Genomic DNA, 15,923 nt, shown 5'->3' with positions numbered 1-15,923 from the left:
GTTTATGTGCGAACATTCTCGCGCTATCGCATAAAAATATAGTTCCAACTACTCGTGTCCAGATATTTAACAATCGCTTGCAGAAGCTCCGACTAGACGATCCTCTTTTTGCCGGTGTAATCGCCAAAGCTCTGTAAAACTCAAGAGATGGCGGTCTCGCCTTTTGCTTCTCTCGTGCACGAAGGATTAACTCTGTCCGTCCGTTCCGCATGAACTCTCTCTCCTCCGCGTGCAGCCTAGTAGGATGGCGAAGGAAAAAAAGACATAGCGAAGGAAGAAGGTAGATTAGGGAGAGAATCAGGAAAATAAGAACGTACGAAAGGAAGAGCTATATATGTAGAAGGGATAGTCCGGACAAGAGATCCTAAAAGGAGAGAAAGAGAGTGGTTATACCAGGAAAACGAACGAATTCACGTTTTCCGTCGTATGTGCGTCGCCGCGGTAAAGTATTCAGCCAACCTTTCCTTCCCCTTCCCCTGGAGAGCTGTCCGTGGCAACCCCCTTTTTCCTTTTCCACTTACAGAGCATATAATTCCCCCTACGCCCGTGCATCATACACTCACTTATTTTTGCGCTACAATGAACCAGGCGGACGTGGCGGTGGGTTAAGCTCGGGGGCGGTTAGCGACGGTATCACGAAGAGAAAGGGAGAAGCAAAGTATGAGAGATGAATAGAGCGAGAGAAAGAAAGGGAAAGGGAGTGCGAGAGAGGAAAGCGCGACCCTACGCCCGGATAAATTATTACTTTCGTCCTTCGTGAAGCAATATCTGTGCTAATAGGAAATCACGAAGGGCTTCTGGGCCTTCCCGCCTTGCGCGCCCTATCGTTCTCTCTCCGCAGGTTCCCTTCGCAACGAAGCCAGGCACAGACAGGCAATCCAACGAGCTAGCCAGCAACGGCGACGATAACGACGAAGTGCGAAGAACGACAGTCGCTATTCTTTTCATTGCGGCAGTAAAAGCGAGGTGAGAGATTACGATCGTCGTGCTAAATGCGACGATTTCTATTCATGATGGCTTCGTGGTGCGTTAGCTCACGACAGGTGGGAAAAGTCGATGCGGCAATAAACGTACGCGGATCGCCAGAAAGATGAGGGACAATCGTAATTTACCGATGTAGGTGTATTATTGAGTTCGCATATTCTTTTAATAACTGCCCCTACCATACAATTATAAAATTTACAAAATCGGAAGAAATTTTTCTTTCGGAGCAACTTCATATTTTAGTATTTCTAAATGTTATTTTAGAGAAAATACTTTGTATTTAGAGCAAATATATTTTGTAACTCGGTAACGCAAATAAATAACAAGTGATATGTCCGGGTGAATAAATTTTGAATAATACTTAATGACATCTCATGTTACTCAATTAGATTGGAAATATACGTATATAATGTGCTTCAATCCAAAACAATCTAATTTTGCAATCTAAACAAGAATTTTTTATTAATTTTCCTCTTATATATTAAATATTGAATATATTGTCTGATAAAAAAAAATTAAAAGCAATAAATTTACATCGAAGAGTTTGCATGTATTTTATTAACAGTACAATATATTCACGATTTAGCATATTATATATTTTCATAGATACCTATCCTCGTATTCATTATTTCTCTTATAAAATTGGAATTACATTTCATTTTTAAACAATGCAATTTTATTGGATGTGCTAATATTTCCACGCGAATGACGTTTAACATCTGCAAAATTTCATTATGCAGCGTCTTTCCGAATGACATTGCGTAATAAACGAGATAATATTTGGAAATAAAAGTTCTTATTATTGCCAATAAAATATCGCGAAGGGAAGTAGAATTACTTCTCATTCGAAGTTTAATAAATAGACTATAGATTTCATTATCCATGGCGCGACTTACGACTCGGAACGTTATGTGGGGGAAAAGCTCCCCGACAAATTAAAACCGCTATGGTTAAATTAACAGTACCCTCGGTACGATAAGAATCTAATAAAATAACGTGTCGTATCGTGTAATAAAGGGCTGCATCAGATTTAGCGTTTCTATTATAGACAGATCTCATAATTTTTTTTTATAACTTTTCTTCAACGGAACATATATACATATAGATAAAAATTATAAATCAACATATTCTCAAGTGTTGAAATATGTATTTTGTAAAAGCAAATATATACATAATAGAATGTATTTTTCATGTCAGAGCAAATTTTCACATTATAAACAAATTTTCAATAATATTTTGTTGCAATAATATTCAATCTTAATTAACTATGCCATTAAGTATTATTTAAAATTTATTCATCCGGATATGATCATACAATTTATTACCTATTCGTCACCGAGTTAAAAAACATTCACATTTTAATACCATCATTCATAAAAATACTCATTAAGTCCGCTCAATATGATTTAAAAATTGTTAACGCTGATGTGTTTCGTAGATTGGAAAAATTACTCGATTTGATTACTTGAATTTGTCGACTATAATTATTTCTCTTCGTTTCCGCGCGCGTTTAAAATAATAGAGAAAACGAATACATATTAATAGTAATTTGCTGCAACATTATTTCGATTGTGATTTAAAAATGTTATTTTCCAGGAATAATATAAAAGGCTAAATCCTTTGACAAAGAATTAATAGTAAAATACAAAAGGATCGCTATCGGCAAACTGCGAGACGTCGAAATAATTTCCAAACTGAAATCACTGAATGTGCGTCAGCTGGCTACTCCGCGAGTGACGAATCACTGCCTGCCCGCGCCGTCACGAAGCAGTTTTTCCATTTGTGTGCCCGCAGGAAACGGCAGAAAGGGTAGAGATAACTAGTTGCGCTTGTATACTTTACGAACAAAAAAAAAACGATAAAGCTGAAGCGGAGAGAGAATGACAAAGAGGGAGCGAGAGAGAAAGAGCCGAAACGAGATCCTCGTCTCCTCTCACTGTAACCCTTCCCCGCTATAAATCTAAAGTGTATTAAAAATAATTGCCTCGGGTTTACCAGATCTCTGTCTCGCTTGGTATCGTAAAAGTATTTACCGAAGAAAAAAAACAAAAAAAAACAAAAGGCTATGTTTTTTTCTCGCAGATTATTGTTTGATGTAAAATTAAAACACAGTGAAATATTTAATATTTGTCATTGATGTTCCTGTTTATTCTGACTTATAAATCGCGCGCAACTTTATAAAAATATATTATTAACATTAAGTAAATATTTTTTTGCCAGTACTGCGAATTTGACCGAAAAGTCATCGCAACAAACGATAATATCACTCTCGCACGTAAAACTCCATGAAATTATCCGAATTCTTATCGTCACAGAAATCTCACGAAAGTGTCGCCAGGTTATTCGTGCCACAAACTCCTGAGTATTGGATGTCCGGGATAGAATATAGACGTGATAGAGGGTTTTGTGCGAACGTAACGCCTAAAGTTAGGAAGCAGATACGATCATGAATAAACAGACGCACTTAACTATAAATGGCGTAAGCGTAAATGCAACCACGGTATACCGCGCATCAGAGATTATATGGCTATTCCAAGACTAGAAAATAACACGTTACTTGTAATGCTGTTATCGTTATAATTACTTTTGTTCATTAACTATAAAGGTTCATTAACTATAATGCAAAATTTGTTTGTAACAAAAAAAATAACTGCGACATTACATAAAAATTTCCATAAGCTCTCTTTAGTTTCTCGTTTCTCTCTGTAATTTGTTATCAATAGTTATTCAAAATAAATAAGATTCAAAATTATCAAAATTTCTGCATATTTTGTATTATTATCGCACTATTAATATCGATATCAATATTGACAAAAAAAAACACGTTATAAAAACACGGCGAAACTTTTACGTTGTATCTATACTGAATTTTTATTACGATCATTATGTGTTATCATACTTTACTATATTATCTAAAAATATATCTTTAGTATAGTGCATCATCCGGCAATTTAACTAGAAGATTAAATTAAATTTGAAACTGGTTTGCATGGCGATAATTCGTAGACGTATTATATTTGCAATTAAAATCAATCATACAACATCAATACATGCAAAGTTATTTAAATACCGTAAAAAATGCTTATTAACAACGACACGAGATAATTAATTCAATTTCATATAACAAATATAATAGGTTGTACAATAGTACAAGTGGGTAAGATTGCAACCTTTGTGTATACTGAGCGACAAGAAGAGGAAGAAGCGCACATATAAGAGAAGTCGAGCAAAGCAAGTTGCTATCGTGTATATGCATTTGTAAGAACTCTTTCACGATTATACAGTGAATTGAAGCAACCTCGATCGGTTACGTAATAAAATACGGTAAAACCTTAAGGATGCACATTCACCAAAGTGCTTTATTCAAAGATACGAGGCACCGATTTAAAAAGTTTCGAGAATGATTGAGAACGAAATTCATGCTATTGTAATTTTTTTCTCTTTAGAGATTCAATGCGTGTGATTTTTAAATGTGTCAAAAATTGTTATATATATTGCATAATCGCGAAATAAAATCGTCGTGAATAATATCATAGACTATGCCATCAACTTCGAAAGTTGCGTTATCTCGGATGTAAATAATACATCAGTACGTTGTATTTTAACATATATAGACCCGGCCGATGCTTCCAATCCGAAAGTTCCTGAGAACATAATTTTGAGACGCCAAAAAGCAAGTTGTACGCAGACGGGTTATCTTTCGAATTATATTCAACGTTAAACATATCATGCGCCCCGCCAGATGAAGGAGAATATATGGATTGAAGACATAGGTAGAGAAGGCCGAAACCCAAGGTATAGAGGAGGGTAGATCGAGAATTCGAGGGAGAGAAAGCAAATTTCGAGATTGGAGGAGCGGTTGCTCACGCCGTAACGGAAGGGTAGCTTCTATGATTAATATGAGAACGTCGCCAGGATCAGGACAATTTGCGTAACATCGGACGGAATTGATCTGGCAGCTCTCAGATACTACTCGAAACATTACTCCTCTTCTCCAGAAAACGTTAACTGTTCGCTGATATCGCATTTTCGTCAAGTCTTTTCAATATTTCGATAATCAATCGCAATTCTTATGTCATAAAATAATGATGTAATTATAATACAAAAATAATGAGACTTTAGATGTTCGTACGTTATTAGAATATTTAATTTCCCTTATATAAGATATTTCCATAAATTTTGATAACAAATATCAATAAAATAAATGTTCATATGTAGATTATCGATCTAAATATGATTGTATTAAATGTATATCATAAAATATAGTTATATGATGTAATATTTACCATAATAAGGTAATAAATTTAGTTTATTCATTGCATGCATATTTATGCATAATAGGCACTTATAACAGAAATGTGTGTGTTTATGTATTATAATAAATATGATAATTAATTATCGATCCAGATTGTACACGACTGTTTATGGAAACGACAGCTCTGCAAAATATGTGTGCAAGCTATTATAGAAGCAGATTCTAAATAAACAATATCGATACTAAATACCAGAAAAGCAAATAATAGAAAAGCACAATTAATTTAGATTTTCAGCAATATTGTACTTTGTTCTATCATTGTTCTGTGTAAATACCACCGCTGTGATCTATTCAAACATTTCAACGAAAACGTTTCCGTGAATCCACGGAAATTGCGTTATTGTTGCCTGTCGGCGATTTTGGCACACACATATACGCATGCCCATGCTAACGGGATTTATCGTATTCACTGTATCTATATTAGAATTTAACAATCTCGATACAAAAATAGATGGAAAAAATATCTCACGTGAACTGTTAAAGTATCAAAAAAATGCAAAATGCATATGGTTATTATTTGTTTTTATCAGATTTACATCGCACAAAGAAATTGTGCAGTCTTCAATTAATATGTATATTAATTAAAAAATAAAAACATTAAAAGAGATTTCAAACATTACAAACTCAAATGAATTTGATTGTTATAATAAAACTTAGTATTTTAAATAAATAAAAAGACTAAAATTAAAAGATATCACAAACAAACATATATATTTACGATATTATATAAACAATATAACTATAAAGGAATTAGGAAATCTTTAAAAAAAAAAAAATAATGAAAACATTGAAATCTTTTTTTCAAATCAATATTAGCGAAGCAAGAAATAATAATAAAAGCATATGTATACACGTCTCAGAGCTGTGTAGATTGCGTTATAATGTTAATTCGCGGCAATGCATCGATAACAATATAAAGGCGCATAGAGACTTGTTGCGTATACACGTATCCGACTTTTGGATACGTGTCCTGTTTACACCACCATCATTTGCGCCGGCCAACTGTTTGTCACTTCATATGGCACTCCGAATAGTTACATGTTCGATACACGATGTACTTTGAACGAGCGAAATACAATGATCGCTCAATGCTACACCGATGCTCGGTCGCTCAGGGGATTCGATCTCGACGAGAAAATGTACGTAAAACATGATCCGACACTTTATATGAACCGTAGAAAGTGCGCTACGATATTGTTAGATTATAAAATGATTAGCAGGTCAAGCAGAAAACAAATAATGGCCGGAAACCTTCGATTATCAAAACACAATTGCTGTCATATTTTCAAATTTGATATATAGCGAATAAAAATAACTAATAAATATCATCATCTTATCACGTTCACTTTGCAGATGAAATTTATTCTCATCAATTTAAAATCATAGTTTGTATATGTCATAATATAATTGTAGCAATCACAACATTAATTACAACGGTTAACTAATTCCATTCTATTCACGATATGCTTCATCTATTATATATCTACTATTATATCTACGACACAAGAATCTCGGACATTACAATGATCATCCTAACTCACAAATGATCGCAAGCAACACGTTGTAGACAAAGATGACTGTACATCTCGACTTTTGATTCCGTTAAGGCATCGTAGTTTCCGATTTCGAAATTCCGAATTTATATTACGCTTTTTCAAGGTATAATGGTGAAAATCACGAAAAGTTAATTATTTATTTTCATCACCAATTATGAACAAACGGAATGCAATATTTATTATAAGTGATTTTTCACTTTTGATTGTATTACGTGAGTAACGCGTAGACACGAATAAGAAACGTAAAATTCAAACTAGCCCCCGTGATAAAGTCGAGACGGTACTAACAATAAGTAAAAAATTAAAAACAGGAGGACATAATATAATGTCATGTTTTGCTTCGAAGTATTTACTTTCACTTGAGAAAGAGAGAGATCTTAGGGGGATATTTTTGTTATATAAAAGGTTATATAAAATATATATAAATATTTATCATTACCGTTATATAAATGTTATAAAATAACCAATTGCTCACTCACCGATACGTGCAATAGCGGAGTGTAGTACAGAAGACATCGATCTGAAAACAAAACATTCAAATTATATATGTACATGTATATGTAAACTTTTATGAAATATAATAAATATAAAAAAGTCTCTTATATCAAATCTTAAATATAATTAAAAATTTTTATTTTTATTATTTATTAATATTATTTATTAAATATATATAAAATTCTTATTTTCGACCAATTAATTCTCATCATTATTTATTAAGTATTAATATTATTATTTATTAATATGTATTATTAATTAATATTATTTATTAATTATTTATTAATAAATAATTCTGTATAAATAAGTTATATAATTATATCTATGTAAAAAAAAAAAATATATATATATATGTATATAAATCTCAAAATTATTATAAATATTTTATTATAAATATTTTAAGAGAGAATTTTAAAATAAAGTTTCTAAAATATTTTATATGTAATAAAAATAATATATATAATATACATATATAATGTAAATTCCGCGGAGATAAAGCAAGTAATTTTATCAGTAGCAACTTAATAAATTAAATATATTATAAATTGTATTTATATGCATACCTCACAGCTGCCTTGACGTCGCCCGATGCCTCCCCGGGCCTCCTCCTCCTCTCTTGGTCCACGGCACTCACGACACTCGCGAAAAACACGAATAATTACGATCGCCCGACTTTACACTCTCGACACGCGAAACTTTACACGGCACTCCCGACACGACGCGTATTTCGCGTACATTGCGTACGAAGCAACGTCCGTTCGAGACTCGAGAATCTCGTAGTCAAACACGCGCGCAGCTTATCAGCAATGCTACCTGTAACAAATAAAATACATACATATATTAGAGCAATCTTATTATTTCGTATTATAACATACATATAAATATGTAAGCTAGAATTAACGATAGATATATTCACGGGTCGCAACACATTCGCGCGCGCGAAAGCAGATCAGGTTAGGTTGAATTATGTTGACCGTTGACACAGATTTTGCATCGAATTTCTCGCGAAATATGCGTTCCAAACAATTACGACTATATGTGAACGTTGAAATTATGATATACGATTGATAAATATTACAATACAAAGGTTAGAAACGATTATGCTTACTAATTAATCACAGCGGGACGCAGCTCCAACTGTCTGGTACTCGCGGCGTTTCGGTAATGGCCGACTATTCTACAAACATCGGCAACTTCACTCTAATAGCGCGCGCGATACTATACAACAGGTCTGTTCGTGTTGACTGAACTCGCTGCCTAGTTATTTTTTTTCTTTCAATGTCGAGCAAAAAAGATAGACTCTGAACTAGTGCAGCCAGTTCAGTCAACACGAACAGACCTAATATACATGACTTAAAAAAAATATTAATAACTAATTAAAACTCTCGAAGGAGATTCGTTCGAAAAGATATATTTTAGAATAAGTATTATTAATATTTAATTAACAAATTAATGCTTTAATCAGCTTATTTCTGTCAAAAAATATTAATCAAGTTTAAACAAACTTTATATAAAAATATTATTCTTATTTATATAAAATCGAGGAATGGCGCGCGCTTGTGTCGTTCTAGTAACTAATTAAAATTATTAATTGATATTAATATTAATAAAATTATTAAAATATATATTAATTAATTACTCGAAGGAGATTCGTTCGAAAAGATATAGCTTTAGAATAAGTATCATTCTCATAAATCGATTGGCATCTCATCTCAATATAGATATAGGTATCTGGTTGCCTTTATTTTAATTTAATTAATTTTTTTTTGCTTTTAGAAGGCAGAACTCTTTTTAGAACTCATGTAGAACTATATTTTTTTAATCCTGATAATTACTGATAAGGAAAATACTGTAAGACAAAGTAAGACGCTGCGTGAAATTGGCGTCTTAGTTTGTTCTAATGCATTTTCGTTGCTTTAATGGCCAGAACTATTTGTTTAAACTATCAAGAACTCTAGAATTATTGAAAATAAAGCCAGAACTCTTAATTATTTATGATTTCCACGAAATCAGACGTCACCTTCACACACACTCACACATAAGTAATTTACTGTAAACGTATATATGTAGGTATTCAGAAACCTTTCATAGCCTCGCGGACTTGTGTCGATGTTTTCACACAAAGACTTCCCCTCAATTATTTTAAATTGCAGCATGTTGTGATGATTATTAAAATTCTACTAGCTTTGTATAATATAAAAGTTATCGCTCGTGTTTTAACTTGTTATGAAAGTATACGAGCCTAAAAGAGGTAGTCATTAGGCAGTGACGAAGTCTTTTTAAGCATGGTCATGTTTGCCATACCAGCAATGAGATGTTCATTCGGGATGTCCCCCCCCCCCCCGTCTTCGTTGTTAGACAGCGTAGTTGATGAGACGCAGTTCCCTCCGGCGGAAATAAAAATACTTGAAAACGTAACTGCGTCCGGAACCCAAACTTCCCAAGTCGTTACAACGAGCATTCCTTAATAGGAAACTTCTAGAAGGCGGTGCCTTGCCTGTGATTAAACTTTAAATTCTTTGTATGCTCTTCTTTTATATTGTTATTTTTCTTTGATAATCTTTGCGCATAACCCCAGCACTGATGTATATATATAAATAAATTTCCTCTTTTTTTTTTACACAGCGAGAGATATGCATAATTTCTAAGGATTGTTGTTATAATCTAATTGTAAGTTAAAATATTAAAACGTAAAGCATAAGAAAAACGATAAATAAATCCTTAAAAAAAATTTAATTATATCGTTCAAAAAAAATTGAGATATTCTAACAAAATTTTTCAAGCCCTGCAAGAATACACAAAAACTGCTTTAATTTATAGGACTATAAAAGTTATCATAAATGTATTAAAAACGTTATAATACAGTGCATACGACACAAGTCCACAAGTCAAACGATAGTATCCAATTCCATTTTTATGCTGTATTCTATTACATGTATATATATTAAACCGAATATCGATTTATTCAACAATGTAATGCACTTTTCTCTTTCTCTCTCTCTCTCTCTCTCTCTCACTATGCATGATATCCGAATCAAGGATTTTAATCTAAAATTCAAAAATCAATTATGCTTATCGATATACGATTTGCGCAGCTGACAACTACATATAGTCGCCGTGTAACGTGCAAATGAAAAAATGCTGTAAAACCGCGGTATTAAGAGATCGCGACTTTTTGCGAGCCGCATTACGTTTAGCAGCTACGGGGAAATGTAAAAACGCGTGTGCTTTCCCCTGACCGCCGACAACCCTATCGCCCTACACCCCACGGCAATGGCATTCTTGCGGTAATATGTGTGAAATTGCGAGGGCGCATTTTTAGCTCCACATTTTGAGATTGCATTCCGAGAATAGTCTCAAATTTTTGCCTCGTCCGCGGAGCCCCGCGGGAGCAATTTTATCTTGTCGGGACGCATCTCGCGCGGTTACGTACTTAGCGGCATGAATTTTGCAGAGAAATTCTACGTTTGCACCATGCAACTGGAACTTTGGTAATGAAGAGTAGGCTGTGCCAGGTTCACAGGTGTGTAACGCACATGTGTATTTTTTTACTGCAGTGCATATGCACTCGTATGCAAGCGGCATATGAATTTTTACAAATTGTTTTTCTCCTCGAAAAGAACTTCCGTTTAATATTCGATGATGCGTTGAGAAGATATTTTTGTACGAATAATTGTAGCAAACAACTCGCATAAAGTACCATATAATATATAAATGTTATAATAAATATATTCCTGGAATGAGGTTATCGATTCTCATGTTTAAAACGGCACCGAACAATTATTTCGCAACGCGGCAATATGCTCGGAAACTCACTTGCACAGGTTCAATGATCATCGACGATCATTACACCAGATCGAACTCGCACGCCACCGGAAAATTCCCTCGCAAAACACTTGACTCCATGGTAGAGCGTGGCAAATTCAAACTCGACAAATTCGTAAATTACTATTCGTGGAAGGGTCTTTCTACCTTTTACATTGCGCGTCAATGTGGTATGAATGCGTTTGTGTATGCGTGTGTATATGTGTGTATGTACGCGCATACTGCAGTTTAAAATGCGCGCAACTCAGATACGGACATTTCAATGGCGCTCGTGTAAATGTGTCAGCATATAAAAGGCCGACAATTGCTATCGAGGATCGCGAACGATTATGCAACATTTACAATTATTCAGCGCGTCTGTTAAAATGGAGGAAACGCGTAATAATGAATGTTCATTCAATTCGCTTTCGGTAACTATGCAAATATGTATCAATTAGCATTAAACGCAACCATTATAGCTCATTAATATAAGTGAAAAGACAATATTATGATTAAAAAGTTGAAAAAGTGCATATTTGTGAATCAATAGAATTGCCAATATAAATATAAATTAAATAAAGTTATGTTATTTATCAAAGATTGAGTATATCTCTATACTTTTAGATTATTCTCACTTATTCTGTTTATTATCAATCATAAAAAGTTTTCTAAGTAGCAAATGTAATACAAAATTTCAATTGCTCATGTCTCAACATTACTGCTACACTAATGTGAAGCTTTCATTCTTAATCATCATCAGGGGCCTCTTTAAATATCCTCGATGGTACCATAGTCTCAGTCGCTACAATACGCGCCATCAACAGTATTTTTACAACGCGACAAGGTACGTCTACCACGAATGTTTCGTCGGCGGGGCGAACAAGGCAAGCGGATAAAAAAAAAGAGAAAGAAAAAAACAACGACGGTCGAGAGGAATTGGTGCGCGTGGAACGACCCTTTGGCAATGGCGGTGACCGAGCCTCATGTGACTACGCCACGGTTAGAAGGTTTGACCCCGCCGACGGTCGGGCATGGTAATTTGTGCCGCGACAATCGCACCCACGGGAACCCTCCGACCCGTGCCATCGCGCATAGCTACATACATATATACGCACAACGGATACAAATATGTATGCGTGTGCGGCGGACATAGATACAGATAGAAAAAGGCGAAGCGGTCGGAGAAAAAGGAGAAAAAACGATCGCGAGATGAAAGCGGAAAGGGAAGAAGAACTCCATTAGGAGCGATGTGTGTTGTCGCTTCAATTTGTATTCTTAACGCTGAGTTTAGGCTAAATCTTGGGGGAGACTGGAGTAAACGAATGGGACATCGTCGTATCAATCTAGCAGTAAGTACATCACATTCTTGACAAGAATAAAATAAAGGACAAAAGAATGAACAAGAGAAAAGGAAAAAAAGAGAGAAAGAGAGAATCTGAGAGTATATTTCTCTCTGGCAAAAATCATTTCTCCCATCGTCGACCAGCATCACCGGCACGAAAAACCGTATCCTATCTATTCTTTATCATCGTCGCTCCTGGCGCACTTTCGCACTTTCTCTACGAGCCACCGTGGTAGCGACGCGTTAATTGATACAAACGCAGCCGTATCATACACCGCGATGAGCCACGAGCTGAAACTGCGAGCGTATATTAAAACAGAATATGCGCATACCCCCCGTTCTCTCTTTCTCTCAATTTCTCTTTCGCTCGTTGCGCAATATTGCCTATAATTTCAATCACCGTATGGTCCTCGGCACTAATGTCAGCGTGCTAAACGACGCGGCGGCTGTGATCGGAAGTCGATACTTTCGCCAAGGACTCTCGAGACGCGTGTTTCGCAGCATGGAAATGCGATGATGAAAATGTTGAGTTCGGGCGAGTTTTGAAGGATCCCTTGACGTCACGGAGCTGCACCCATTTCGGTGCGATACGCTCTATACATTTACTTTACATGGCTCTCGATCATCTAGACGTTAAGACCTCGCAACATGGAGTGTCGAGTTTCCTCTACAGAACCCTCTTTAGTCGCGCCCCGCTACCACCCGCTTCGACTTTGGCATAATACACCGAACAGTTATAGATGAGCTATTATCTCGAGAAAATTTCGCAAAATTGCCACTGTGAGCCGAGTTTGACAAGCATCATCTCATACTTTTCGAGAACTCTGAAATTGGTCACTTATAAGAATATAATTGTATTCTCAAAGAGTACTGTTGTAAGACTGTTTTTTATTTCAATATATTTTATATTTTAATGTTTAAAAAATTCTAAAACATTTTTTTAATTAACCCAATAAACAAATATATTTATAAAAATTATTAAACCGTATATGATCAGTAATATAAAAAAATGTAATGATCATTATATTTAAGTACCAAAATATTAATATATAATTAGAACTAATTAATATTAAGCAAAAGAGTTGTAAGAAATACAGATTGTTGTGGTTATACTTTACGCATAGCCATTTGTCTAAGGGCAGTTAATTAGCTCACATAACGAGCAATGAAATGTGAAGGAGCTAACAAGAATTATGCGTCCTTTGTCCTTAGATCCTTGCTAATTGGATCGTATAATATAACCGAGCGAGGTGATGAATTGAACAGATTTATTTGACACTTTGTATAATATATTGATATAAAACGAAAGCTTATATTGTAAGAGCGTAGAGATATGGAAAGATTTTAGAGTTTAATTCAACTATAATTCTTAGAAAAAATTAGGAAAAGAATAAGAAAATTGCAAAGTTAATATTAATTAATAATACTGATCCAAATTCTATTTTGACTGCCTTTACAAGCAAAGACAAAAATTTAAATAAAATCAAAATTATATTCAAAGAAAAAAAAACCAAAAGCGAGATTATATATTAAATCCCTTTTCATGTTCTTACAATTCAAAACTATTAAATTTATCTTTCCTTTTTTGCTATAATACATAGAAATAAAAAAAAATCATTATTTTCCATATTTATTGATTCAGAATTGTTATAATAATCATTCAATTTTTAAAACTTATATTGTTCCAAGGGCATTGTATCATCGCGTGATCGAATTACATATATCTAGAACTGAATGCTTTGTTCATTCTTAAAACTATTATTGACGTATTTCGTACTTGCCCGATGCTACTGTAACGTAACACGGCACTTCATTATTAATCCCCTCATACAGACGACATATACACTGAACTGACAGCTTTAAATCGGGTTTTACGGCATTGAAAATGTTCTCTTTTCAGTGACTCTTCAGTCAGATAGGTGGGTAATGCCCTTTTTAATCCAAATTCTATTTCTGGTATCGCACACAACACGACAAAATTCATACTGTTTTTACGTCCATGAAAGAGAGAATATCCAACTCATAATAAGCTCATTGAATCATTTCTCGTATATTTCGTTAACATTTCTAATAAATTTTGTTTTTATAAAAACACATAATGTGTGTATGTCGAAAGAATATTCATGTATTCAACATTTCTTAAACTATCATAATATGACGACAAAATTGATGTGAATATGCAATGTAGTCTCTTTAGCATGAAAATTCCTCATACAGATATATATGTATATACATTGATGCAGTTTTACATCGGAACAACAACACGAAATCGCTTGTCTTTGGTATCATCTCAAATAAGCACGATAATGACAGAAGTTTTAACGCACTTGCCATAATCGCCTATCCGGGGAAACGCTGCTTTGTATAGTGCCTTACAATGTAACTCTTCGCAGCGTGGATGCCCCGCAGCGAGTTAATCTCGGCATTCTCTAATTCCGGATTATTTCCAGCGCTATAACATGCAACGTAGGTACGTTCCATGGCATACCGCCGTGTCGTAACAATACATTACGTAGCACAAATCACGGCAATATCGTCAATGCGTATATCAAGCAAACGTCACCGAATGTAATCTCCAGCGAGAGATGCGCGCTAGACTCTATCAGAACTCTCGATATTCTCTCGCCTCCGTTAAAATGGTATGTTCAAAGAGGATATAATGTGGATTCGCGCGGACCCATGTGTTAAGATATACATATAACACCGCGATATCGCCATTTCTCGATTCTCGTTAAAGTGCACCAGTAATACGAAACATAAGAAATATTTATCGAATCTCCAGTTTCCAAATTTCGTGCATTTCGACGCGAATAGAGAATCAAGAGCATTATAATAGAATAAAGCACACATATGCGCGATACACTTTAACATAATGCCATATGCTGCGTCGTATTTAATACTACGTTCATGCATATGTAATCTGCGCTATGTAATCGAGAGTGCGATGATGCGTTTGCATATATAGGATATTTCGCAAAGTTGATTTGCATTTTAGAACAACATCTTTATTCGATTTCTTTTGTGTTATTTATAATTTCAATGTGACGATATGGCAATGGACATTGTGAGGGGATCAACTAATATGTAATACGAAAAGCTCTTTTTTTTATTTATTTCAGAATTTAAAAAATTTCGGATAAAATTCACAGAAATATGCCACAACAAAATGTCGATAGTAAACACTGATTAAAAATCCATCCTACATATAGCATATAAACAAATATGAACGGATAAAATTGCCTCAAATTTCTGATTTCTTACTTTATTCTTGATCCTATGAAGATAAGAAGAAAAACTTCGCGGGAAGCACGAAACACATTATACGCCTCTGTTTACTTCATCGTTTAACTGTAATAGATTTATGGAAGTTCCGCAAAATGCAATCTGTAGAACGTGTTCCGGAAATGCTGGTACAATAATGCCGTTT

At 34.5% G+C, this 15,923-nt stretch overlaps 2 protein-coding genes across 7 annotated transcripts in view; one reads left to right on the top strand and one right to left on the bottom strand.

Moving 5' to 3' along the window:
• Positions 1-8,150, bottom strand: part of LOC145935111 (uncharacterized) — a 194,950-nt gene extending 186,800 nt beyond the window's left edge. The window contains exons 1-2 of the mRNA XM_083036198.1: positions 7,914-8,150; positions 7,335-7,375 (exon numbers count right to left, since the gene is read on the bottom strand). Of these exons, the coding sequence (XP_082892324.1) occupies positions 7,335-7,371 (37 nt within the window). The 5' untranslated portion in view covers positions 7,372-7,375; positions 7,914-8,150. The remainder of the gene's footprint in view (positions 1-7,334; positions 7,376-7,913) is intronic.
• Ten-a (Teneurin-a transmembrane protein) overlaps positions 1-15,923 on the top strand; it is a 466,667-nt gene that overhangs the window by 188,731 nt on the left and 262,013 nt on the right. The window lies entirely within an intron of this gene.

The sequence above is a fragment of the Prenolepis imparis genome, unplaced genomic scaffold, assembly GCF_030444845.1.
Source record: "Prenolepis imparis isolate NDT839.2.m4 unplaced genomic scaffold, iyPreImpa1.0 SCAF_4, whole genome shotgun sequence".
NCBI lineage: Eukaryota > Metazoa > Arthropoda > Insecta > Hymenoptera > Formicidae > Prenolepis > Prenolepis imparis.
The sequence above is the reverse complement of the archived record's forward strand: the minus strand, read 5'-3'. Positions and strand labels throughout refer to the sequence as shown.